The sequence below is a fragment of the Sphaeramia orbicularis genome, chromosome 7 (genome assembly GCF_902148855.1).
Source record: "Sphaeramia orbicularis chromosome 7, fSphaOr1.1, whole genome shotgun sequence".
Taxonomy (NCBI): Eukaryota; Metazoa; Chordata; class Actinopteri; order Kurtiformes; family Apogonidae; genus Sphaeramia; species Sphaeramia orbicularis.
The window spans coordinates 17,613,055-17,638,743 of NC_043963.1; the positions used below are offsets into that span (position 1 = coordinate 17,613,055).

Sequence of the window (25,689 nt, forward strand, 5' to 3'; positions counted from 1 at the left end):
ACAGGGTGGGGAAAGCAAAATGTACAATATTTTGAGGCAGGGATTGAAAGACAGTGTATGACCAATTAGTTTATTGAAAAGTCATGAGAATTTATTTGCCACAAGAAATTGACATAATAGAAAATGTTTTTATTCTATGTGTCCTCCTTCTTTCTCAATAACTGCCTTCACACACTTCCTGAAACTTGTGCAAGTGTTCCTCAAATATTCAGGTGACAATTTCTCCCATTCTTCTTTAATAGTATCTTTAAGAAAGTCGACATTGCTGTGTGATGTTCTATTGGTAGCATGTTCTAAAACGCCCCAAATAGCAGAATCCAGAGGGTTTAGATCTGGGCTAGAAGGCGGCCACAAACATGATTCCCAAAAATTGCTAAAGTTGGATTTGTTGCTGTTGTCAACAAGTGTTTTGGTGTTCTTGTGTAAGATTTTAACTTCAAATCATATTTTACTGCATTTCTAACACTCTTGTTGTCTACCTCAAGTTCAATTGCCATTTTTCTCATGGATTTGGTTGGATCCTTTAGAATTTTGGATTTGAGAGCTTTAATAAAAGCTTTGGTACGTTTTTTTGTTGCTTCCTCCACTTCCAGACTTTCTCGTAATATTTTTGCTCATAGTCATTCTCTTCTTTCCATTATAAACAGTCTTTATGGACACTCCAACTATTTTTGAAATCTCCTTTGGTGTGACGAGTGCATTCAGCAAATCACACACTCTTTGACGTTTGCTTTCCTGATTACTCATATGGGCAAAAGTTTGTGAAAAGGTATGGATAGTAGTGTTAGGTATGATTATGACATCAATATATGTTTGGTTTCAAAACAATTGACGTAGTGCCTGCTGAGAAAAAAACAACTAAATGTTCATTGTAAATTTTGCTTCCCCACTCTGTACAGTTTGGCGACAAAATAATACTGAAACTGTGTTCGTTACAGTGCGAATCAGAGCGCACAGGTTTGTTTAGCTTGAATACAGTCTGGTAACAATTCATCAATAACATCTACCAATACTAGTACCAGGTTTGCTAATTTATGTCCCTAATGTCTGGACTGTTTTTTAAAGTCCATCAGATGTGGAAAACAGATATTTAGTGTTTACACCATATATCACTCAAACTCTAGTTACATTACAGCTCAGTAATAACAATATAACAACAAAGTGCTTATTGGCGTGAAATAGAAGGTTTAGCACTTGATCCATTGGATCCAGTACAATTTCAGGCATAATTTGCACATTTTTACCTTTAACCCTTTCATGCATAGTGGGCACTCCAGTGGACAGTTCTTCTCCATCTGTTCTCTTGTATATTCATGGGTTTTGTTGTTTTAGTTCCATATCAGCCGACACAGTGGACACTTATGCACCATCCCAAACACTGACATTCATACCATCACTGTAACTTTGCTGTTTTTGATAAACCTGATCTATAGTGACATGTTTGAGTGTAAATCAGTTGCTAATAAACATTGGGAAAATGATAAAATGTGAGAAAACATCAGATTAGCTGCATAAAAACGTTTTGATTTTATAGTTTTCACACAGTATATCACTTTCTGGTATTTGCATTCTTTGCTTCAAAAATTAAACACACGGTGTCCAGCAGAGTGGACATTTTTAGAACTCCATGAAAAATTATGAAGGTAGATTTGTTTCTTTATTGCTTTAACCAAAATAATGATAATTTTTTTTCAATTAAAAGAAAAATTACAATTTAAAAACAATTCACTTCAAGAAAAAAAAAAAAAAACCTACTCAAAGTTAAAAAGTGTTCAAATGCAATTTTTTTTGGATCTTAAATATTTTTTGCATTCATCTTATTTTGTTACTTTTAATTATATTTCAGATTATTTTATTGAATATTTTACCAGTTAAATCACCCAAAATTGCTTTGACTTTGTTTTCTAGTAGGGGAATGAACCACAGTACATTTAGTATGCTACAAGTACAAACCAAAAACAAATATTTGAATCAAAAAAAAAAAAAAAATTCACTTCACTCAAAAAATAAAAAAAAGATTTTCAAAGAAAAAAAGTGTTCAAATGCAATTTTTTGGATCTTAAATATTTTTTTTGCATTCAACACTTTTTTCCTTTGATTGAGAAGTTTTGTGTTTTTTTTTTTTATTGCAATTTTTTGATTCAAAATATTTTTTATGGTTAGAGCAATAAAGAAAAAAATGTACCTTCATAAAAAATAGGTTCAATAAAAAAATTCAATCGCATTGTTTTTTCATGCCTAAAGAGGAATAAAAACACTCAGGAATAAAATCTCAGCTGAGGTTCTCATAATTCATACATGAAAGGGTTAAACAAAGGTGAATTATTGGAAAAGAAGTATAGATGCATCGACAGTGTTGATTTCCAATACATTTGATCTTATTTTCAAGGTATTACTACTGATATTTATCATTATCAGGGCATTCACTCTGATAGTAATCTAATCAACGCTGCACTGATATAAGCATTTTATTATAATAGGGTTACCATAGTAACAATATTATTACTATTAACCCTGTAACGCCAAACGTATCATATTTGATACATGAGTTTTGAAGCCCTCTACATGATCAGTGTAATATTTTTTTTTTTCTTGAAAATCCTGATGTATACAATTAGATACATGCAATACACAGATAATCCACCAGGGGGAGGAATTCGTTCACCAGAGGCCTTTCCAGTGACACTACAAGATTGTCATTAATGATGAAGAAGGCAGAACTTTGGCAATTTTGAAAAGGAATTACCAATTTGTTAGACATGTTTGTGTTATATTATGTTTTTGTTTGTTCAAAAATAATAATATTTGTACATTGAGACCTGATGTATTAAATATGATACAAAATTGAAACTCATACATGGAAATTGATATCTGAAAAAACTTTATTTTTTGGTTGTTCAAAAGGACCAATAAAGGCTCCAGTTTCAAAGAACTGGAATTTTCTGTCAATGATTTAATGGTTCAGGTTTTACAGGGTTAACACTTCTAAATCTTTAATTGTCTTTTCTGACCTGTTTCATAAATTTATATTACCTTATTATTACTGAGCTGCTATGAAAAGTGCTAACTACAGGATTTAGTTTTTTATAATCTTGGTAATTTTTTTTGTAGTATAAAGTTTCTATGGTGTAAAATGGTGAACAAGAACATATAATTGCCCAAATGTCTTAAATTTTAAATTGCTTTTTCTTATTTTTTCCATAATTACTGCCCGACAAATTTGCTAAAAAAACAAACAAACAAACATGGTAATTGGAGCTATTAATCTATTTAGATTTCAATAATTTAACTTTGGAAGTCTATGTCATACTTTTGTGGCGTTTGATGTAAAGAGAACAAGATGAACCAGAAGTGAGAGAAACGAAAAAATAAGAAAAGATCAGATGGATGAGGGAGGGAAAAAGTGATTAGAGAAGGAAAATCTTAGTGAATATTGGATCTATAGAAGAAAAGTCTGGATTAGTCAAACTGGACTCGGAGGAGGTGGAGGCAGTGTGGGACTAGGAGTCGGAGGAGGTGGGTGCAGTGTGGGACTAGAATTCAGAGGAGGTGGAGGCAGTGTGGGACTAGAATTCGGAGGAGGTGGAGGCAGTGTGGGACTAGAACTTGGAGGAGGTGGGTGCAGTGTGGAACTAGAATTCGGAGGAGGTGGAGGCAGTGTGGGACTAGAAATTGGAGGAGGTGGGTGCAGTGTGGGACTAGAATTCAGAGGAGGTGGAGGCAGTGTGGGACTAGGACTCGGAGGAGGTGCGTGAACCGCCGTGGACAAGGGTCTTGTAGATGCTGGAGGAGAGGAATCGTGGGTAGGAGTCCCTGTGCATCAGTGTGTAGATCTGCAGCTGGGCATCTTCAAATGTGTGAGGCGTCGGGTCCTGCATCTTCTTGTTGATCACCTCTCGCACCCGGGCATCCAGACTCACCTGCAGAGGAAACAGAATATATGTCATGGTTCATTTTAAAGTAAGTTAAAGTTTCAGTGGGTACAGTTACATGATGTTTTTTAAATCCGATTTATTTTTCCAGAAGAAATTAATTCGGAACTTAAATATTTTCTCTTCTGTTTACATGGAAATGTTAAACCCGAATAAAGGTTTACATGAGGTATTAATGAGGTAGATAAGTGAGCTAAAGGGTTTGCGCTGCAGTGCTCACGTTGCCTTGTTCTCGCAGTCCTTCTGTTAGCTTAGCTTAGCATAGTCACTGCATTTCCATGGTCACACATAGCCAGTTTTTTTAGAGGTGATTTGTTGTCTTTTGTAAGTTATTTTCTGAAATACGATTCTCCCCAATTATTTCTTTAGATCCATGACTTACTGCACTCATACAATCTTGGGACTGTTGTGTTGACGGAAGTTGGAAAATCTTTTTGTTGGAAGGGATGCATGCCACTAAATTAGCTTTGCTTTACTGTTTTAGTTTGCATTAGTTTTTATTCCCAAGATTTTATTACTGCAGTAAGTCACATCGCCATGATTTGAGCCTCAATTTGTGATCATATTGACCCCAGCGGACTAAAGGAATGATTAGACAGAACTGAATTTCACAAAATCACTCATAAAATACTACAGATCACCTATAAAATCCTGGCTACATCTGACCAGAGGAATGAAGCCATTATGCTAACCCAGGCGAAGCTAAGCTAACGGAAGGGCTGTGAGAACAAGTCAATCGGTGCACTGCAGTGCAAACTGATTTGCCCACTTATCGAACTCATTAGTGCATGACAAATGAATGAATAAAAAAAAAAAACAGATGATGAACTCTTCCTTCAGGGTTTTCCAGGCTGGTAGATCCCATCAGAATAGCCCACTGGAACGGTTTGGGTTGACTAGACTGCATTGCATATTCTTCCGCCAGCACAGAATGTGTGCATTATTGTGACATGACAAGACAACGAGCATGCGCAGAATGGAAGGAATAAAGTCCAACGGGAATAAAGGGTTTAGATGTCCCAGGAATAATTTAGTTCGGAATTAAAAGGGGATTAAACAGTGACTTTATTCGGGTTTAAATTTAATCCGAACTATTCTTTTTCAATCGGAATAAGGTGTTTACATGGGCATCTTAAATAGGATCTAACAATTATTCAGATTAAACCAGGAATAAAAATGGTCATGGAAACGCACGGATTATCATTCAGAAAGAGACTGACTTTACAATGGCACATGTAGGACCTGAACTTAACTGAGTTTCCTTGTCAGTGGCCTGGTAGTTGGGCCACCAGTTGGGCCTTGCAATAGTCCACCTGAACAAAAACATGAAACCATGCTCCAGTGGGACCTCTATCTAAGGAGACACCACAGGGGTCAAGTGTAATGTGGATCACTGCAAGAGGTGGGGTCCTTGTCTGTCCAGTCCCTGACTGCTGAAACTATCTCCAGAACCATGGAATCTAACCTTTCTAGTGGATCCAAACTGATGTGGGACATTGAGAGATATTAGCTAGATAGTTGTAGTTTGGCTAGAAGTACTCCCACTGGGTATTCCGCAGTGTTCCCAGTTGGCCCATAATCAACACCATAAGTACATGTGGGTACCACAGGATGTAGACTGATGATCGACTCAGTGGCATGGTATGTCTTGAACACTTAGTGAAGAAAGCAGCTGTCAGCGGGTCAGTGTGTACTGTTGAGTTGGGAGTGTCTGACTGTTTATTCTGTCCAGGAGATCTTCAACTCCTACTTTGACCATCACTGGGCTGAGGTCCCTGAGGTATAAAAATCAAGTAACTGTTTGGTAGTTCCATCCCAAAAGCTCTTCAAAGCTAATGGTTGTTGTGGGGCTGTAGAGGTTGTTCCCTTTTTAAGGAGGATGGTCAAAGGGTTCCAACAACAGGGGGGGTCACTTTTCCCAGCCTCCCAGGGAAGGTATATGCCAAGGTACTCAAGTCCAGCTAATAGTCATACATCTAATTCATGGGCCAAATGTGGTTTTCGTCCTACTTGTAGAACACTAGACCACCCTTTATCCCCTTTGGACTGGGGGATTTGTTCCTAAAAAACATCTGAATCAGAACTAATGAAGTGCATTAGATGAGAGATTAAAAATTTTCTCAAAGAAAACCAGTCCAGTTGAACCTGGGGTGCCGTTAAGGGGGGGGTAAACATGACAAATTCATCGGCCCAGCATTTCCAGAGGGCCCAGTGGGTATAGGTTAGAAGCTGTGAAATTTTGTGTAAGCTCCAGCGTAAAAGAGAGCCGTAGAAGCCACAAGTCACACATCCAAAGTTAAGCTTCAGTTTTGGTTTCACGCCAGGTACGGTTGTTACGGCACGTGAAATTTATTATAATAGGGTTTACCATAGTAACATATTATTACTATTAACCCTATAACGCCACATGTATCATATTTGATACATAAGTTTTGAAGCCGTCTACATGATCAGTGTAATTTTTTTTTTTTCTTGAAAAACTTGATGTATACAATTAGATACATGCAATACACAGATAATCCACCAGGGGGAGGAATTCTTTCACCAGAAGCCTGTCCAGTGACACTACAAGACTGCATTCATGGGCTGGAAAAGCCGGGCCCTGGTGGACCCTGGTGGACCCAATCAGTTTCCTTTTACATATTTGAAGGTTTTTCAAAAAAGTGACACAATTACTTTCCCCGGTAACTAATTATATTTATGAAAGAGTAATTCTGTTACTAATTCAGTTACTTTTTGAGAAAGTAACTAGTAACTATAATTAATTACTTTTTAAAAGTAATTTGCCCAACACTGGTTAATGCACCGTAGGTTAAAGTTTGAACTTACTTTGTAAATGTTCAGTAGTTTTGTTGTTTAAAACAGTGGCATAACTACACTCATTTATATTTATCATTATCAGGGCATTCACTCTGATATTAATCTAATCAACACTGCACTGATATAAGCATTTTATTATAATAGGGTTACCATAGTAACAATATTATTACTATTAACCCTATAAGGCCAAACGTGTCATATTTGATACATAAGTTTTGAAGCCGTCGACATGATCAATGTGATATTTTTTTTCTTGAAAAACTTGATGTATACAATTAGATACATGCAATACACAGATAATCCACCAGGGGGGAGGAATTCTTTCACCTGAGGCCTTTCCAGTGACACTACAAGACTGCATTCATGGGCTGGAAAAGCCGGGCCCTGGTGGACCCAATCACTTTCCTTTAACATATTTGAAGGTTTTTCGAAAAAGTAACATAATTACTTTCCCTGGTAACTAATTACATTTATGAAAGAGTAATTCTGTTACTAATTCAATTACTTTTTGAGAAAGTAACTATAATTAATTACTTTTTTAAAGTAATTAGCCCAACACTGGTTAATGCACCGTAGGTTAAAGTTTGAACTTCTTTGGTAAATGTTCAGTAGTTTTGTTGTTTAACACAGTGGCATAACTACACTCACACTCAAGAGTGGCCCTGCAGCCAGAGCAGCAGCAGATATTTATAGAACGACAAGCTTTCTCTTATGTTTTCACTCTGCTCTTATTTACACACACACACACACACACACACACACACACACACACACACACACACACACACTCGAGAGATAAGCATCCTACCAAGGTCAGAGATGTAGACAGACAGTCTGGCATGCATCTTCTCTGCCAAACTCACACGTCTGTATTTTACTGTGTGTGTGTGTGTGTAGGTGTGTGTGTGTGTGTGTGTGTCTAAAAAAAGCCTCCACTGCCAGAAGGTGATGAGAGCTGCAATTTATAGCTTCCTGTAAACACACTATACACACTGCACGCACACACACACACACACACACAGATAAAAGTGCACTCCAAACACACTGTACTCGCTGCACTCGTACAGAAAAAACTGCACAACAAACACAGTCCACTGTACACACTTACATAAAATGGTACGTACGAACAGAACTGATCCTAAGTTGTAACCGCTGCACACTTTTTCAGTTGCGGCCCTCGCATCTTGAACTTTTAAGCCAATACATTGATAGAAATCTGTGAATTGTAACATTCCTACCACACATTTGTAGATAACAGTGCACATAGAAACAGAGGAGATGGCAGACAGAGTTTAGAGACACAAGAGGAATCTGACTGTAAATGAGAGCTGGATCTGAATGTTTGAGAAGGTGAACATCTGGGTTTCAATTTTAACCCTTAGGGGTCTGAGCCTATTCTGGCTGTTTTTGAGTACTTTTGATTTTGCCTTTATATACAATACAAAGAAATGTTTATTATACCCATGTTTGGTATCTTCGTCTATTTCATCTGTCTATTATTTTTTCACTTTAACCTACTATATCAACACAAAAGGACAAAAATTATACAAAAATATATAATCCGGTTTGAAAAATGTATATAATTTATTGCATAAATAACACAAAGATGCTTAATGACCCTTTTCAAAGACTTAACCCTTAGGAATCTGAGCCTATTTGGGCTAATATTAAGTATTTTTGATTTTGTCGTCTTAGGCAATGTAAAGAAATGTTTATTATACCCATGTTTGGTATCTTCATCTATTTCATCTATTATTTTTTCACTTTAACCTACAATATCAACACAAAAGGACAAAAAACCATACAAAAATACAAAATCCGGTTTGAAAAATGTATATAATTTATTGCATAAATAACACAAAGATGCTTAATGACCCTTTTCAAAGACTTTAACCTTGGGGGTCTGAGCCTATTTGGGCCATTTTTGAGTATTTTTGATTTTGTCTTTATAGACAATATAAAGAAATGTTTATTAAACCCATGCTTGGTATCTTCATCTATCTCATCTGCCTATTATTTTTTCATTTTAACCTACTATATCAACATTAAATGCCAAAAAACACACAAAATAATTATATGTAACACAAAAAAGTTATATGTAAACCACTTTGTGGTACATCCTCAGTGTATGAAAAGTGCTATATAAATAAAGATTGATTGATTGATTGATTGATTGATTGAAAAAATATAAAATCAGATCTGAAAAATGTAAATAATTTATTGCATAAATAACGCAAAGATGCTTAACAAACCTTTTCAAAGACTTGAACCCTTAGGGATCTGAGCCTATTTTCTCCATTTTTGAGTATTTTTGATTTTGCCTTTATATACTATATAAAGAAATGTTTACTATATCCATGTTTGGTATCTTGTTTTTCAGCACAACTTCATCTATTTCATCTGCCTATTATTTTTTCACTTTAACATACCATATCAACATAAAAGGTCAAAAAACATACAAAAAATATAAAATCTGATTTGAAAAATGTATATAATTTCTTGCACAAATAACACAAAGATGCTTAACGAACCTTTTCAAAGACTTTAAAAGTGAATATTGGTTCTAAATATTAGGTATATAAAATTAAACTTGTAATAAATTAAAACTATACTCAGATTTTTGATATAAAATCATATCTTTACATAGGTGTTTTCTCCAGTTTTCTCACCCCTCGGTCCTCTGTTGGGTTTGTAGATTGCCAGTGACCCAGAATAGATCTCATTACATTTTGGGAACAGTAGGTTGAAGTAAAAAAAAAAGTATGAATTTTTAAAAACCTTTTTTTCTCCATTTACTTATAATGGGCAAAATTTCACATGTCTGTAGCAGCAAAACTAACACATGAATTCATACCAAATTGGGTTTATAGATTGCCAATGACCCAGAATACATGTCATTACATTTTGGGAAAAGTAGGTCACAGATCAAATTTTTTATGAATCTTTTAAAATCTTTTTTTCTTCCATTTACTTACAATGGGCAAAATTTCACGTCTATAAAAACATCAATTTTGTTTCAATTTACTTCAGACTTGGCACATATATAGAGGCAGTTGATATGCTGACATCAGCACACACATGGACATGATGACATCAGCTGGATCGATGCCAAAATAAGTTATAATACATGTGAGGGGCGGGGTTTGTTGTACCTGGAACCACTTGTTATCTTTATCGTTCACTTTGTCCTGTTGTGTGTTATATGCATCTATGTCCATGTTGTGACACTGTGACTAAATCCCCTGCAGTTCTGGGATGGTATTATTATTGATCACATTTCTAAATAATAAAAACAGGATTGGAAATGATGCATCTCAATTCCATTTCAAAGTATAAAGTATCCAACACACTTTTATGCTGATGCATCAGTACAAATTGGTTAGTCTTACCATCCAAACTGTACATATATACCAGGGATTAAAGCAAAAATTTTTCATCCGACTGAAAATTTTCTTTTGGTCAAAATCATTGGCCACTATTAAAAATGATGCAATACAATACTACTATAGCGTACAAGTTTATATAGTCAAATTTGGCAATACTGTAAAACACACTGAATGGGAGAGTGTACAGGTGTAGAAGATTAGTAACATGGATAGAAAAAAATGTCATGAGTGGTATTGGTGGGGGGTCTGGGGGTCCTCCCCCAGAAAATTTTTAAAGCTTCAGGTCAATTTTGGTGCTCTGTGGTTAATTTTAAAGGGTATGAAAACCTTTGAAGCAAGTGAAAATAACTAGAAGAAAACCTTACTGCAAAAAATGAGTGAAAAACTTTTTATTTAACAATTTAGGAACTCCTAAAACATCCACCAACTCCATCCAACTCCAACAGCACATGAATTTTGGGGAAAATGTCTGTGTAAGTGTAACCCTAACCAACTAATCTTTTATTTTTTCTGCTTTTATATTTATATATATTTATATATTCTGTTACAGATCCTCTCTGAGGGTATTTAAAATACAGTGGCTTTGCAAATACCAAGGGTGTTACTCATTCATTCAGTTTTATCTTTGTACTGTACCACACAGATAGAAATAAGATGCTAAACAGGTCCAAATAAAGCACTTACGCAGTCGGGCGCGTAACCGCGTAAGGCAGCAGCGCGCACAGCCACACACACGGGAAGGGCACATACACACAAACACACACTCTAGTCATATACCGGCAAGAGGAGATAAGCTATGAACCCAAACATGAAGGTACATGTCGATCAGTTCTGTCTTCTTCCCTTTTCGCTGTGGTTCTTTCATAATGAAAGCTACTTGTTAGCACTAAACTAAAGTTAGCGTCTGGAGGCTGAACTTCAGTAAAGCTGAACTTGTCCATGTATTTCTGAGGCACAGAATGAGCAGCGTTTCCTTCCAAACATAAATAGTCATCAATCTCTCCTCCCAACATAAAAATAAAGAAGTCATCTTATTATCATCACTGTTAAACCTGTCAGCCCCCTGTGCCTGTGCCTGTGTTAAACACCTGCAGATTCAGGACAGGATCGCGGTGCTGACTGGACTATGTGAAACACGTGGGGAAGTTACTTCAATATGACTTTTTTTCCCCTCAATTTTTACATTTGACGGAAATCCATCGTGGTGACGGAGAACTTTAATCCCTGATATATACACATAATCATACAAAAACACACACACACACACTGTACACACACAGACGCAGATACAAACACACTGTACATGTGTTTAAAGACACACACAGCGGTAATAGAATGCGACATGTGCAGTCTCCGGTGTTCAGACTAAATAAAGAGCAGTTACACAAACATAGGCAGTAAAAATAGCAGACATAGATTACACATGAAAATCTACTCTGAGGTTCACTCTACAGGTCAAAGGTCAAACAGTCAGTGAGTCAGCTGTTCTCAGTCTTATACAGTCAATGCATTGTTATCCAGAGGGAGCTTGAAGAAAGATCTGGACTTCAACTGGCAACTTATTCTTATACTAGATTAAATTATATAAATGATTTCCTTTAGTACAAACTTCACATTAATACCAATAACTCTGGTGGCATGGCTTCTGTTATTTTAGCTAGTTTTGTTTGTTGCTTTTTGTCTTACAGTGTTGTTGTGGTTGGGATTTATCACAAAAAATAATCCTGCAATAAAAAAAAAACATGTAGCATTAATAGCAGCTCTGAATGTTCCCTTTTCTTGTCATTTTTCTTGTTATTGGTACTATTTTCTGCCCCTGTTGGAACTTATTAGGCAGTTACCATAGATAAAACATTATTATTAAATACTTAGCGAATCTTTAAATGTGTTTGCTGACTATGACAGATACATTTCTGTTACCTTCCATTACTGAGTTGCAATGTAAAGTGATATCCACTTTTTCTTTTTTTTTTTTTTTTTTTTTTTTACAATCTTAGTTTTTGTGGTGTAAAATATATCTATTTTTTAAAATGGTAAACATGAATATATTATTGTCCAAATGTCTTAAAGTGCTTTTTCTTGATTTTTCTATAATTACGACCCGACAAATTTGCTAAAAACAAAACAAACAAACACAGCAATTGTATTTATTCAACAACTTATACCTCAGCTCCTACACTATTGTGTGGATTCATATTTTTTGCGGAATGTTCTCTTTTCTTGTCATTTTTCCTGTTATTTGTACTAATTTATGCCACTGTTGGAACTTATTAGGCAGTTAACATAGTTAAAACATTATTATTAAACACTTAGTGGATCTTTAAATGTGTTTGCTGACTACAACATATACATTTCTGTTACCTTCTGTTACTGAGTTGCAAAACAAAGTGATATTCACAGTTTATTCATTTATTTATTTATTTACAATAGTTTATAATGGTGAACATTAATATATTATTGTCCAAATGTCTTAAACTGCCTTTTTTTGTGTGCTAAAAAGCAAACCTGGCAATTGTATTTATTTAACAACTTCTATCCCAGCTCCTACAGTATTATGTGGATTCATATTTTTTGCAGAATGTTCTCTTTTCTTGTCATTTTTCTTGTTATTTGTACTAATTTATGCCACTGTTGGAACTTATTAGGCAGTTAACATAGTTAAAACATTATTATTAAACACTTAGTGGATCTTTAAATGTGTTTGCTGACTACAACATATACATTTCTGTTACCTTCTGTTACTGAGTTGCAAAACAAAGTGATATTCACAGTTTATTTATTTATTTATTTATTTACAATAGTTTATAATGGTGAACATTAATATATTATTGTCCAAATGTCTTAAACTGCCTTTTTTTGTGTGCTAAAAAGCAAACCTGGCAATTGTATTTATTTAACAACTTCTATCCCAGCTCCTACGGTATTATGTGGATTTATATTTTTTTGCAGAATGTTCTCTTTTCTTGTCATTTTTCTTGTTATTTGTACTAATTTATGCCACTGTTGGAACTTATTAGGCAGTTACCATAGTTAAAACATTATTATTAAATACTTAGTGAGTCTTTAAATGTGTTTGCTGACTGTAACATATATATTTCTACTACCTTCTATTACTGAGTTGCAATGCAAAGTGATATCCGCAGTGTTTTTTTAAATCTTAGTTTTTGTGGTGTAAAATATATCTATGGTTTAAAATGGTAAACATGAATATATTATTGTCCAAATGTCTTAAAGTGCCTTTTCTTGATTTTTTTCTATAATTACGACCCGACAAATTTGCTAAAAAAAACACCCCAAAAAAAACAAACAAACATGGCAATTGCATTTATTTAAAAACTTTTATCCCAGCTCCTACAGTATACTGTGAATTCATATTTTTTGCTGAATGTTCCCTTTTCTTGTCATTTTCTTATTTGTACTAATTTATGCCTCTGTTGGAGGTTACCACAGTTAAAACACTATTATTAAATACTTACTGAATCGTTAAATGTTGTTACTGACTATAACATATACATTTCTATTACGTTCTGTTACTGAGTTGCAATGCAAAGTGATATCCACAGTGGGGTTTTTTTTTATGTTTTTTTTTTTTTTTCTTTTTACAATGGTTTATAATGTTAAAAATTAATATATTATTGTCCAAATGTCTTAAACTGCTTATTTTTTGCTAAAAAACAAACATGGCAATTGTATTTATTCATATAACTTTTATCCCAGCTCCTACAGTATTACGTGGATTCATATTTTGTGTGGAATGTTCCCTTTTTTTTTCTAATTTTCTTGTTATTTGTACTAATTTATGCCTCTGTTGGAACTTATTAGGCAGTTACCATAGTTAAAACATTATTATTAAACACTTAGTGAATCTTTAAATGTGTTTGCGGACTACAACATATACATTTCTACTACCTTCTGGTACTGAGTTGCAATGCAAAGTGATATCCACAGTGTTTTGTTTTTTTTTTTAAATTTTTTTTTATAATGGTTTATAATGGTAAACATGAATATATTATCGTCCAAATGTCTTAAACTGCCTTTGTTTTTTTTTGCTAAAAAACAAACATGGCAATTGTATTTATTCAAACAGCTTCTATCCCAGCTCCTGCAGTGTTATGTGGAGTCATATTTTGTGCAGAATGTTCCCTTTTCTTGCAATTTTTCTTGTTGTTTCCACTAATTTACGGCTCTGTTGGAACTTTGACAGGTACCGTTTGCATTCAAGAAAAGCGATAAAACGTCAGCTGAAAGACTGACTATCATGACCAGGCCTAATGTATCTGCAGTTGCTTTCATAACTATCATCTAAATGTCCTACATCCTAATACAGAATAATATAAACACAGCATCGTACCTCTTTGGGCGACAAAATGGAAATGTAGTCCTCATAAATGGAGCGCGCTTTCTCCTCAATGGCGCTCTTGTTGATTTCCTGTTTGAGGTCTTCGCAGGCGAGCCAGAACAGCATATTCTCCTCACTGTACTCCGTCCGAAGAAACTCCCGGAAAACATTCCGACCTGCCGGATTTCTCATGAGCTTGTCGAAGGACTGGGACCAGAGCCGGATCTCCTCCATTGAGGGTTTGGTGCTGGTCAAGAAGAATGGGAACAAGGGTCATTAAATATTAAAATACGAAAAGCTGAACTGAAACTAGACTAAAGACGCAAAAAAAAAAAAAATTAAGTAAAAGATTAAAAGTAAGAAATTTCTAAACTCGAAGCTTCATGTAAAGGGACGATCATACCCTTTATAAGAAAAACAAATGACATCCTTGGATAGGATATGAATTAAATCTAGCTAAATATTAGGTAGAATATCTTATTATGACGAAGTTATATTTTATATTATATTATTTGTGCCTTGTTCCCTATATCTTACTATGTATTTTATATATGTGGAATGTTTCTTAAAGGGGTTCTATGTAGTATTGATATTCCAAATTTGCAACAGCAGTAGGGCTGTGTATTGGCCAGAATCTGGCAATACGATACAAATCATAATACTGGGATCACGATACGATATATCACGATATATCATGATATATCATGATACATTTAAAAAGGCAAATTTTTTTTGTTTGTTTCTTTTTTTTCAAAGATTATTTCCAGGAAGAATTAATATGTACAAATACTAAACATATTTTTATTTCATATTTATACATATTTTATTTTTATTACCATCGCATTTGTGATTTAATGGAAAAACCGACATTACGCACTTCTGTTTTTCGACATTTAGTAAATATCGGTAAAGTTTTTTTTTTTTTTTGATGACATTTTTATTTTAAGATTATGTGCAAAAAAACCCTTTGCACTTATGAAAAGCGGAATTATAACTGACATATTATTTATTGGTTTTCTTTTTTTTGTTTTTAACTTAAATCCTCGAGTTAAATATCGGTAAAGTTTTTTTTTTTTTTTTTTTTTTTAATATTTTTATTTTGAGAAGAGTAGTTGCAAAAAACCCTTTGCACTTATGAAAAGTGGAATTATAACTGACATGTTATTTATTGGTTTTCTTTTTTTGTAACTTAAATCCTTATTGAGTTAAATATCGGTAAAGTTTTGCGCACATGTCCAATGGAAAAGCCACTACTTTGTCACTTTCTTGTAATCTAAAAGTTATTTCTTTATGGTTCTCATCCCATCTTGGCACTCTGATGTTTTCGCGTTAGTTTTCCTCACCATGTTAGACCAGTAGACGGACTCACTACTCCCTCTAGTGGTCACAAAAATCCACATATAAGTAAATTCAGTTCATATCTCTACACTTTAACCCTTTCATGCATGAATTATGAGAACCTTAATCAAGATTTTTTTCTTGAGTGTTTTTATTCCTCTTGAGGCATGTAAAAGGCAATGCGATTGACATTTTTCTTGTGAACGACTTTTTCATAGAGTTACAAAAATGTCCACTCAGCTGGACACCATGTGTTTAATTTTTTGAAGCAAAGAAACGTGTGTATTGATATACTGTGTGAAAACTATGACATAAAACATTTTAAATGCTGCTAATCTGATGTTTTCTCACATTTTAACATATTCTAATACTGGTTACTACTCACTTCATGGAGGTAACATGCAAAAAAAAAAACCTTTTTGTTAAAAAAAAAAAAAAAAAAACCTTTTAATTACAGTACAATAACAATAACAAGCAGTTGATTTACACTCAGACATGTTACAGCAGATTAGTTTTATCAAGAACAGCAAGGTTACAGTAATCGTATGAATTGCAGCGTATGGGATGATGCATAAACGTCCACTCTGTTGGCTGATATGAAACTAAAAAAACAAAATCCATGAATATACAAGAGAACAGCTGTAGTGGCCACTATGCATGAAAGGGTTAATGATAGTTTTAGGTAATTTTTTAAATATTTAAAAGTAGATAGATAGATAGATAGATAGATAGATAGATAGATAGATAGATAGATAGATAGATAGATAGATAGATAGATAGATAGATAGATAGATAGATAGATAAAATGGAAAATAAATACATAAATAAATAAAATGGAAAATAAAGAAATAAATAAAAAAGTAGAAATAGTACATATGACCCCTTTAATGGTTTTTATGAAAACAATAGATAGATAGATAGATAGATAGAATGGAAAATAAATAAAATGGAAAATAAATAAAAAAGTAGAAATAGTACATGTGACCCCTTTAATGGTTTTTATGAAAACAATAGATAGATATGACAGACAGATAGATAGATAGATAGATATGACAGACAGATAGATAAAATGGAAAATAGATAAATAAATAAATAAAATGGAAAATAAATAAATAAAAAAGTAGAAATAGTACATATGACCCCTTTAATGGTTTTTATGAAAACGATAGATAGATAGATAGATAGATAGATAGATAGATAGATAGATAGATAGATAGATAGATAGATAGATAGAATGGAAAATAAATAAATAAATAAATAAAATGGAAAATAAATAAAAAAGTAGAAATCGTACATATGACCCCTTTAATGGTTTTTATGGAAACAACAGGACTAGGTCATTTTTCCTGCAGTGTGGACTAATGCTGATGCTGAATCCTGATTTGACCTTGAACACAACACTCCTTCAGACTCACCAAGCTTCACAGTTTGGTATGGTTTCCATCTTGGTGTCCTGTGATATCCTCTTCCTCCTCCTCCTCTTCCTCCTCTCCTCTTCATTCCTGACGGTGAGACTAACATGATAAAACGGCTTTCAGACAGGAAACACCCACACACACTCCGATCAACACACACACGCACACACACACAAATTCTTACAGTCAGAAGATAAACTGAGACATTAAACACACCACGGTTTCTCCATTACCCATTGTTTTTCTGCTGAAACCACATCCAAATATACCTCGTCGTATTTCCTTGTCTTGTAGTTGTGATGTGTAGTGTAGACTCATCATGTGCTTCATGTTTACTTAACACTCCCTTTACAAACCTGTCCACGCTCTGCTCGCAGTGCAGCGTCCTGTATCACCAAACCAGATCTTCCATTAGCAAATTCTACCACATAATGACTCCGAGTGCTTAGTTTTTCGACCAAAGTTTCCGCTGTTGGTTTTTAAACCACGTTTTATGACACTGAAACCCAGCGTTACCTCACTAACCACAAATCTTACTTGGTGACAGAGGGCCTTGAATGCATCATCACCCTCGCTGACAGACTCAGGCTGTAGTAGGGCTTTTACTGAGCTCATGTTACCATACCGTACCTTCATTACAAGCAGAACCAAGATGATTAAACGCTGCAGATGTGTCGGCCAGAGATTCTGGAGTCATAAGGTCAAAGTTCAAGGTCACAGGAGTAAAATGTTTGTTGTATGTGTATGTTGTGCATCATATTTTACAAGATAGTACACTGTAAAAAAATAAATCCTGTTTTTACGGAAAAAAAAAAAACTGGCAGCTGTGGTTTCCAGAACAATACTGTAAAAAACACATCCAACTGTAAACATATTTACAGAGAAACATTTAGATTTAACAGTTTAAACATGTAGATTTAACAGTTCAAACGTGTAGATTTAACATTTTAAATGTGTAGATTTAACAGTTTAAACATGTAGATTTAACAGTTTAAACGTGTAGATTTAACAGTTTAAACGTGTAGATTTAACAGTTTAAACGTGTAGATTTAGCAGTTTAAACGTGTAGATTTAACAGTTTAAACGTGTAGATTTAGCAGTTTAAACGTGTAGATTTAACAGTTTAAACGTGTAGATTTAACAGTTTAAACGTGTAGATTTAGCAGTTTAAACGTGTAGATTTAGCAGTTTAAACGTGTAGATTTAACAGTTTAAACATGTAGATTTAACAGTTCAAACGTGTAGATTTAACATTTTAAATGTGTAGATTTAACAGTTTAAACATGTAGATTTAGCAGTTTAAACGTGTAGATTTAACAGTTTAAACGTGTAGATTTAACAGTTCAAACGTGTAGATTTAACATTTTAAATGTGTAGATTTAACAGTTTAAACATGTAGATTTAGCAGTTTAAACGTGTAGATTTAACAGTTTAAACTCGTAGATTTAACAGTTTAAACGTGTAGATTTAACAGTTTAAACATGTAGATTTAACAGTTTAAACTTGTAGATTTAACAGTTTAAACGTGTAGATTTAACAGTTTAAACATGTAGATTTAACAGTTTAAACTTGTAGATTTAACAGTTTAAACATGTAGATTTAACAGTTTAAACTCGTAGATTTAACAGTTTAAACGTGTAGATTTAACATTTTAAACTTGTAGATTTAACATTTTAAACTTGTAGATTTAACAGTTTAAATGTGTAGATTTAACAGTTTAAACGCGTAGATTTAACAGTTTAAACGTGTAGATTTAACATTTTAAACGTGTAGATTTAACAGTTTAAACTCATACATTTAACAGTTTAAACGTGTAGATTTAACAGTTTAAACGTGTAGATTTAACAGTTTAAACGTGTAGATTTAACAGTTTAAACACGTAGATTTAACAGTTTAAACGTGTAGATTTAACATTTTAAACGTGTAGATTTAACAGTTTAAACTCGTACATTTAACAGTTTAAACGTGTAGATTTAACAGTTTAAACATGTAGATTTAACAGTTTAAACGTGTAGATTTAACAGTTTAAACGTGTAGATTTAACAGTTTAAACACGTAGATTTAACAGTTTAAACGTGTAGATTTAACATTTTAAACGTGTAGATTTAACAGTTTAAACTCGTACATTTAACAGTTTAAACGTGTAGATTTAACAGTTTAAACGTGTAGATTTAACATTTTAAACGTGTAGATTTAACATTTTAAACGCGTAGATTTAACAGTTTAAACGCGTAGATTTAACATTTTAAACGTGTAGATTTAACAGTTTAAACGTGTAGATTTAACATTTTAAACGTGTAGATTTAACATTTTAAACACGTAGATTTTACAGTTTAAACGTGTAGATTTAACAGTTTAAACGTGTAGATTTAACAGTTTAAACGTGTAGATTTAATAGTTTAAACGTGTAGATTTAACAGTTTAAACGCGTAGATTTAACATTTTAAACGTGTAGATTTAACAGTTTAAACGTGTAGATTTAACAGTTTAAACGCGTAGATTTAACAGTTTAAACGCGTAGATTTAACATTTTAAACGCGTAGATTCAACAGTTTAAACGTGTAGATTTAACAGTTTAAACGTGTAGATTTAACAGTTTAAACGCGTAGATTTAACATTTTAAACGCGTAGATTTAACATTTTAAATGCGTAGATTTAACAGTTTAAACGTGTAGATTTAACATTTTAAACGTGTAGATTTAACAGTTTAAACGTGTAGATTTAACAGTTTAAACGCGTAGATTTAACATTTTAAACGCGTAGATTTAACAGTTTAAACGCGTAGATTTAACATTTTAAACGCGTAGATTCAACAGTTTAAACTCGTAGATTTAACAGTTTAAACGTGTAGATTTAACAGTTTAAACGTGTAGATTTAACAGTTTAAACGTGTAGATTTAACAGTTTAAACGCGTAGATTTAACATTTTAAACGCGTAGATTTAACATTTTAAACGTGTAGATTTAACATTTTAAATGCGTAGATTTAACAGTTTAAACGCGTAGATTTAACATTTTAAACGCGTAGATTTAACAGTTTAAACGCGTAGATTTAACATTTTAAACGCGTAGATTCAACAGTTTAAACTCGTAGATTTAACAGTTTAAACGTGTAGATTTAACAGTTTAAACGTGTAGATTTAACAGTTTAAACGTGTAGATTTAACAGTTTAAACGCGTAGATTTAACATTTTAAACGCGTAGATTTAACATTTTAAACGTGTAGATTTAACATTTTAAATGCGTAGATTTAACAGTTTAAACGCGTAGATTTAACATTTTAAACGCGTAGATTTAACAGTTTAAACGCGTAGATTTAACATTTTAAACGTGTAGATTTAACAGTTTAAACGTGTAGATTTAACATTTTAAACGTGTAGATTTAACATTTTAAACACGTAGATTTTACAGTTTAAACGTGTAGATTTAACAGTTTAAACGTGTAGATTTAACAGTTTAAACGTGTAGATTTAATAGTTTAAACGTGTAGATTTAACAGTTTAAACGCGTAGATTTAACATTTTAAACGTGTAGATTTAACAGTTTAAACGTGTAGATTTAACAGTTTAAACGCGTAGATTTAACAGTTTAAACGCGTAGATTTAACATTTTAAACGCGTAGATTCAACAGTTTAAACGTGTAGATTTAACATTTTAAACGTGTAGATTTAACAGTTTAAACGTGTAGATTTAACAGTTTAAACGCGTAGATTTAACAGTTTAAACGCGTAGATTTAACATTTTAAACGCGTAGATTCAACAGTTTAAACGTGTAGATTTAACAGTTTAAACGTGTAGATTTAACAGTTTAAACGCGTAGATTTAACATTTTAAACGCGTAGATTTAACATTTAAATGCGTAGATTTAACAGTTTAAACGTGTAGATTTAACATTTTAAACGTGTAGATTTAACAGTTTAAACGTGTAGATTTAACAGTTTAAACGCGTAGATTTAACATTTTAAACGCGTAGATTTAACAGTTTAAACGCGTAGATTTAACATTTTAAACGCGTAGATTCAACAGTTTAAACTCGTAGATTTAACAGTTTAAACGTGTAGATTTAACAGTTTAAACGTGTAGATTTAACAGTTTAAACGTGTAGATTTAACAGTTTAAACGCGTAGATTTAACATTTTAAACGCGTAGATTTAACATTTTAAACGTGTAGATTTAACATTTTAAATGCGTAGATTTAACAGTTTAAACGCGTAGATTTAACATTTTAAACGTGTAGATTTAACAGTTTAAACGTGTAGATTTAACATTTTAAACGTGTAGATTTAACATTTTAAACACGTAGATTTTACAGTTTAAACGTGTAGATTTAACAGTTTAAACGTGTAGATTTAACAGTTTAAACGTGTAGATTTAATAGTTTAAACGTGTAGATTTAACAGTTTAAACGCGTAGATTTAACATTTTAAACGTGTAGATTTAACAGTTTAAACGTGTAGATTTAACAGTTTAAACGCGTAGATTTAACAGTTTAAACGCGTAGATTTAACAGTTTAAACGCGTAGATTTAACATTTTAAACGCGTAGATTCAACAGTTTAAACGTGTAGATTTAACAGTTTAAACGTGTAGATTTAACAGTTTAAATGCGTAGATTTAACATTTTAAACGCGTAGATTTAACATTTTAAATGCGTAGATTTAACAGTTTAAACGTGTAGATTTAACATTTTAAACGTGTAGATTTAACAGTTTAAACGTGTAGATTTAACAGTTTAAACGCGTAGATTTAACATTTTAAACGCGTAGATTTAACAGTTTAAACGCGTAGATTTAACATTTTAAACGCGTAGATTCAACAGTTTAAACTCGTAGATTTAACAGTTTAAACGTGTAGATTTAACAGTTTAAACGTGTAGATTTAACAGTTTAAACGTGTAGATTTAACAGTTTAAACGCGTAGATTTAACATTTTAAACGCGTAGATTTAACATTTTAAATGCGTAGATTTAACAGTTTAAACGTGTAGATTTAACAGTTTAAACGTGTAGATTTAACAGTTTAAACATGTAGATTTAACATTGGATTTAAATGGTAAATGGACTGCACTTATTTAGCACATTTTTGACACCTTCATGGTGTCCAAAGCACTTTCCAAGTTCACCAGGTCCAACTGGGAGCAATTGAGGCGTCAGTGTCTTCCATGTAAACTCTGACATATGGACAGTCGGAGCCAGGATTCGAACCACCAACCCTTTGGTTATTGGACAAGCCGCTCTACCAACTCTACCAACCCATTAATTTACAAATTTAAAATGTTACATTGTTAAATATTTACTTTTTTATAACTGTTTTATATATTTAAAAAAAAAAAAGCAAATAGGCCATTATTTCAACATTGTTATTATTGTTTTCCAATTTACAGTTTTATTTTCTAAAAACAACAGAAATACATACAGATATATTCATACATATTCATACAGAAATACAACAATTCTACGTACAAATCTGGTTTTGTTCACATACTCTTCCTGTAAGAACTACAGCTATATTTGATTTAATCATTAACACAAAAATCTTTTCAAATAAACAACTTTGCATTGTATTGTCACTTAGTTTTTTTATGTTGCAGTTGTACAACTTTTTGGTGTTAATTCTACAGTCTTTTTTTTTTTTTACAGCATATTTAATCTAGCCAGAAAATGTCATATAAAGGTAAATTCAGTAAGTTTATTTATTAAAAATTACAAATATTTTCTGGGTTCGTCTTTTTCAAGGTCAAATTCAAGCACTTTTCAAGCACTTTTAAGGTTCATTTCAAATTTTCACTGGGGTAAAATAAATGTGTACGTGACTACATACACTCAGGATTATTTTTTTGTCACTTTTTATCACAGTGATGTACATAGTTTTAAGCTATTAACACCTAAAATTATGTTTGATAATAGCAAAAAGTTTGGAAATTGAAAGAATAAGTTTTATCCTAAAAAAAAAAAAAAAAGGGAAGCCACTTGGCGTTCTTTTAGTCACACTTGCACCGAACCAAAGATTAAAATAAAAATGTACCTGGAGAACACCTGACAAGTTTCTTTTTTGACATGAAGTTTTATTTTTCCAAATGTATCATCACTCTGTAAATGCACAATTTTTCTTCTTGAATTCAATGGTTATTTATGGTTTAAAATTATTATTTATGGTCAGAAGGTGACAAACGTTTCAGAAATCCCAATAAAACCAAACTCTAAGATAATGTAATAAACAAAAATAACACTGAAGCTGCTGCATTTTTCGGCAATATAAAGCAATATTATTACATTTGTCGTCATCAGTTTGTAGAACAACCACCTGTTATTAATAAAACACCTGAATTCAATGTGTCCCAATACATTTGTCCATGTAATATAATACAGGTAAAATTTACTTAGGGGGTCAAATGAGTGGCTATTTTTGTCAAAAAAAAAAAAAAAAGTTGTAAGAAATGCATAGAACTGTGTTGAAATAATGCTAATCCATTTGTGCACAGACTACTGATATTATTTGACAGTGGAAGCTCTATTTTCAGAAATATTGGATTTTGAATAGCACGTGTATGTGAAAACTTTTGCTGGTGGACGGACGTGACATTACCCATGATGCTCTGGTCAGTACCAGTACTTTATTAGTAATAAACTTATATACTTACTATTGCTAATTCTCCTCTTATTCATAAATGTTAGTATTGTGGATCTAAAACAATAACAGCTGACACAAAAACACAAAATGTGGCAGTGGACGGATGTGACATGGTTGTTACGGATCCCATCATACTGATGCTCGGCAGCCATGTCACCGTTTCCACAAATGATCCCTGTGCAAAAACTAGGATCAGAATTATTTATTGTATAGTTTATCATCATACTAAAGAGTAAATAACAATATAGAATTGTTATTTCTTTATAAAAATGCTTATTATTAGAAAACTGTTGATTTAAAAAGACATTCTTAATGTATAGGGTGGGGAAGCAAAATGTACAATATTTTGAGGCAGGGATTGAAAGACAGTGTATGACCAATTCATTTATTGAAAGTCATGAGAATTTATTTGCCACAAGAAAATTGACATAATAGAAAGTGTTTTTATTCTATGTGTCCTCCTTCTTTCTCAATAACTGCCTTCACACGCTTCCTGAAACTTCTGCAAGTGTTCCTCAAATATTGGGGTGACAACTTCTCCCATTCTTCTTTAATAGTATCTTCCAGACTTTCTCGTAATAGTTTTGCTCATAGTCATTCTCTTCTTTCCATTATAAACAGTCTTTATGGACACTCCAACTGTTTTTGAAATCTCCTTTGGTGTGACGAGTGCATTCAGCAAATCACACACTCTTTGACATTTGCTTTCCTGATTACTCATATGGGCAAAAGTTTGTGAAAAGGTATGGATAATAGTGTTAGGTATGATTATGACATCAATATATGTTTGGTTTCAAAACAATTGACGTAGTGCCTGCTGAGAAAAAACAACTAAATGTTCATTGTACATTTTGCTTCCCCACCCTGTATGTATCGGTGTAACATAAGCAGGATGGATCAGCACCATACTCCATATAGCAACCTGTAAAAATAAAACGTGATATGTAGTATATAATCTGGTAAGAAAAAAAAAAAAAACTGGGGAATCTAAAAGAATAGAATTTTTTTTTTTCAGGTAAATTCAGTTAAAATATAACTTGGCCATTTGTGACATGAAAATATAGCATTAATTGTGATGAAATTAGACATTTTTCAGCTGAAAACATAGTTCATATGACCATCAACATGTTGCAACAGAACTGAAATCCTGTAAATTTGCATAACTTGCATTTACCAACACAAAGTTCCTCTGGGGATTCACTTATATTGATTTCTTATGCACAAAGACATAAATACGTTACCTATTAATCTTCTGTTACTGTATTTGAATATACCTATGTTTGATGTTTGCTGCTGAAGTGCATCATGGGAGCTGGAGTCAAACCCACTAACTAAAGGAAACAGCAGTTAAAAGATGACTAATTACACGCAGCTCTATAAACATGAACAGTCACCCACTGATTCAGCTCAACCACAGGTATTTTAATAACAGGTGTGTGTCGTTTCCTCTCTGAGCTGTAACCACTGTTTAACTACGGTGTGACTAATGTGGACAGGCTGTGGACAGATTTATCACTTCTGTATTCTGGGTTTAGTGTGTAAATGCAAACACACACACAGAGCTTCTGGAATAAAACAGCTCTGAGGTGCATGTGTGGTCGTCCGTAAGTACATGTAAAGAAAAGCCGATTATTCTGTTTAACGGTGTCGTGAAAATATAAATGAACTTGCATTAATTCACATATCACATGCTGATATTTGCTGGGTTGGGTATCAGTGACTAAGGCAGTGGTTTTCAACCTTAGGGTCGGGACTCCACATGGGGTCGCCTGGAGTTCAAATGGGGTCGGGAAATTTCTAGTAATTGATAAAAATAAAAAATAACTACAAAA

The 25,689-nt window shown here is 33.0% G+C and overlaps 1 protein-coding gene and 1 long non-coding RNA gene across 2 annotated transcripts in view; both read right to left on the reverse strand.

The window, feature by feature from the left end:
- Positions 1-1,060: 1,060 nt before the first annotated feature.
- On the reverse strand, positions 1,061-2,507 carry LOC115422307 (uncharacterized). The gene is made up of 2 exons (XR_003935826.1): positions 2,314-2,507; positions 1,061-1,252 (listed from the first exon to the last, which is right to left on the reverse strand). It is a non-coding gene; the product is annotated as an uncharacterized LOC115422307 (long non-coding RNA).
- Positions 2,508-3,614: 1,107 nt separating this feature from the next.
- rgs19 (regulator of G protein signaling 19) overlaps positions 3,615-25,689 on the reverse strand; it is a 102,427-nt gene continuing 80,352 nt past the window's right edge. The window contains 3 exon segments of the mRNA XM_030138556.1: positions 3,615-3,920; positions 14,490-14,724; positions 17,231-17,317. Of these exon segments, the coding sequence (XP_029994416.1) occupies positions 3,732-3,920; positions 14,490-14,724; positions 17,231-17,317 (511 nt within the window). The 3' untranslated portion in view covers positions 3,615-3,731.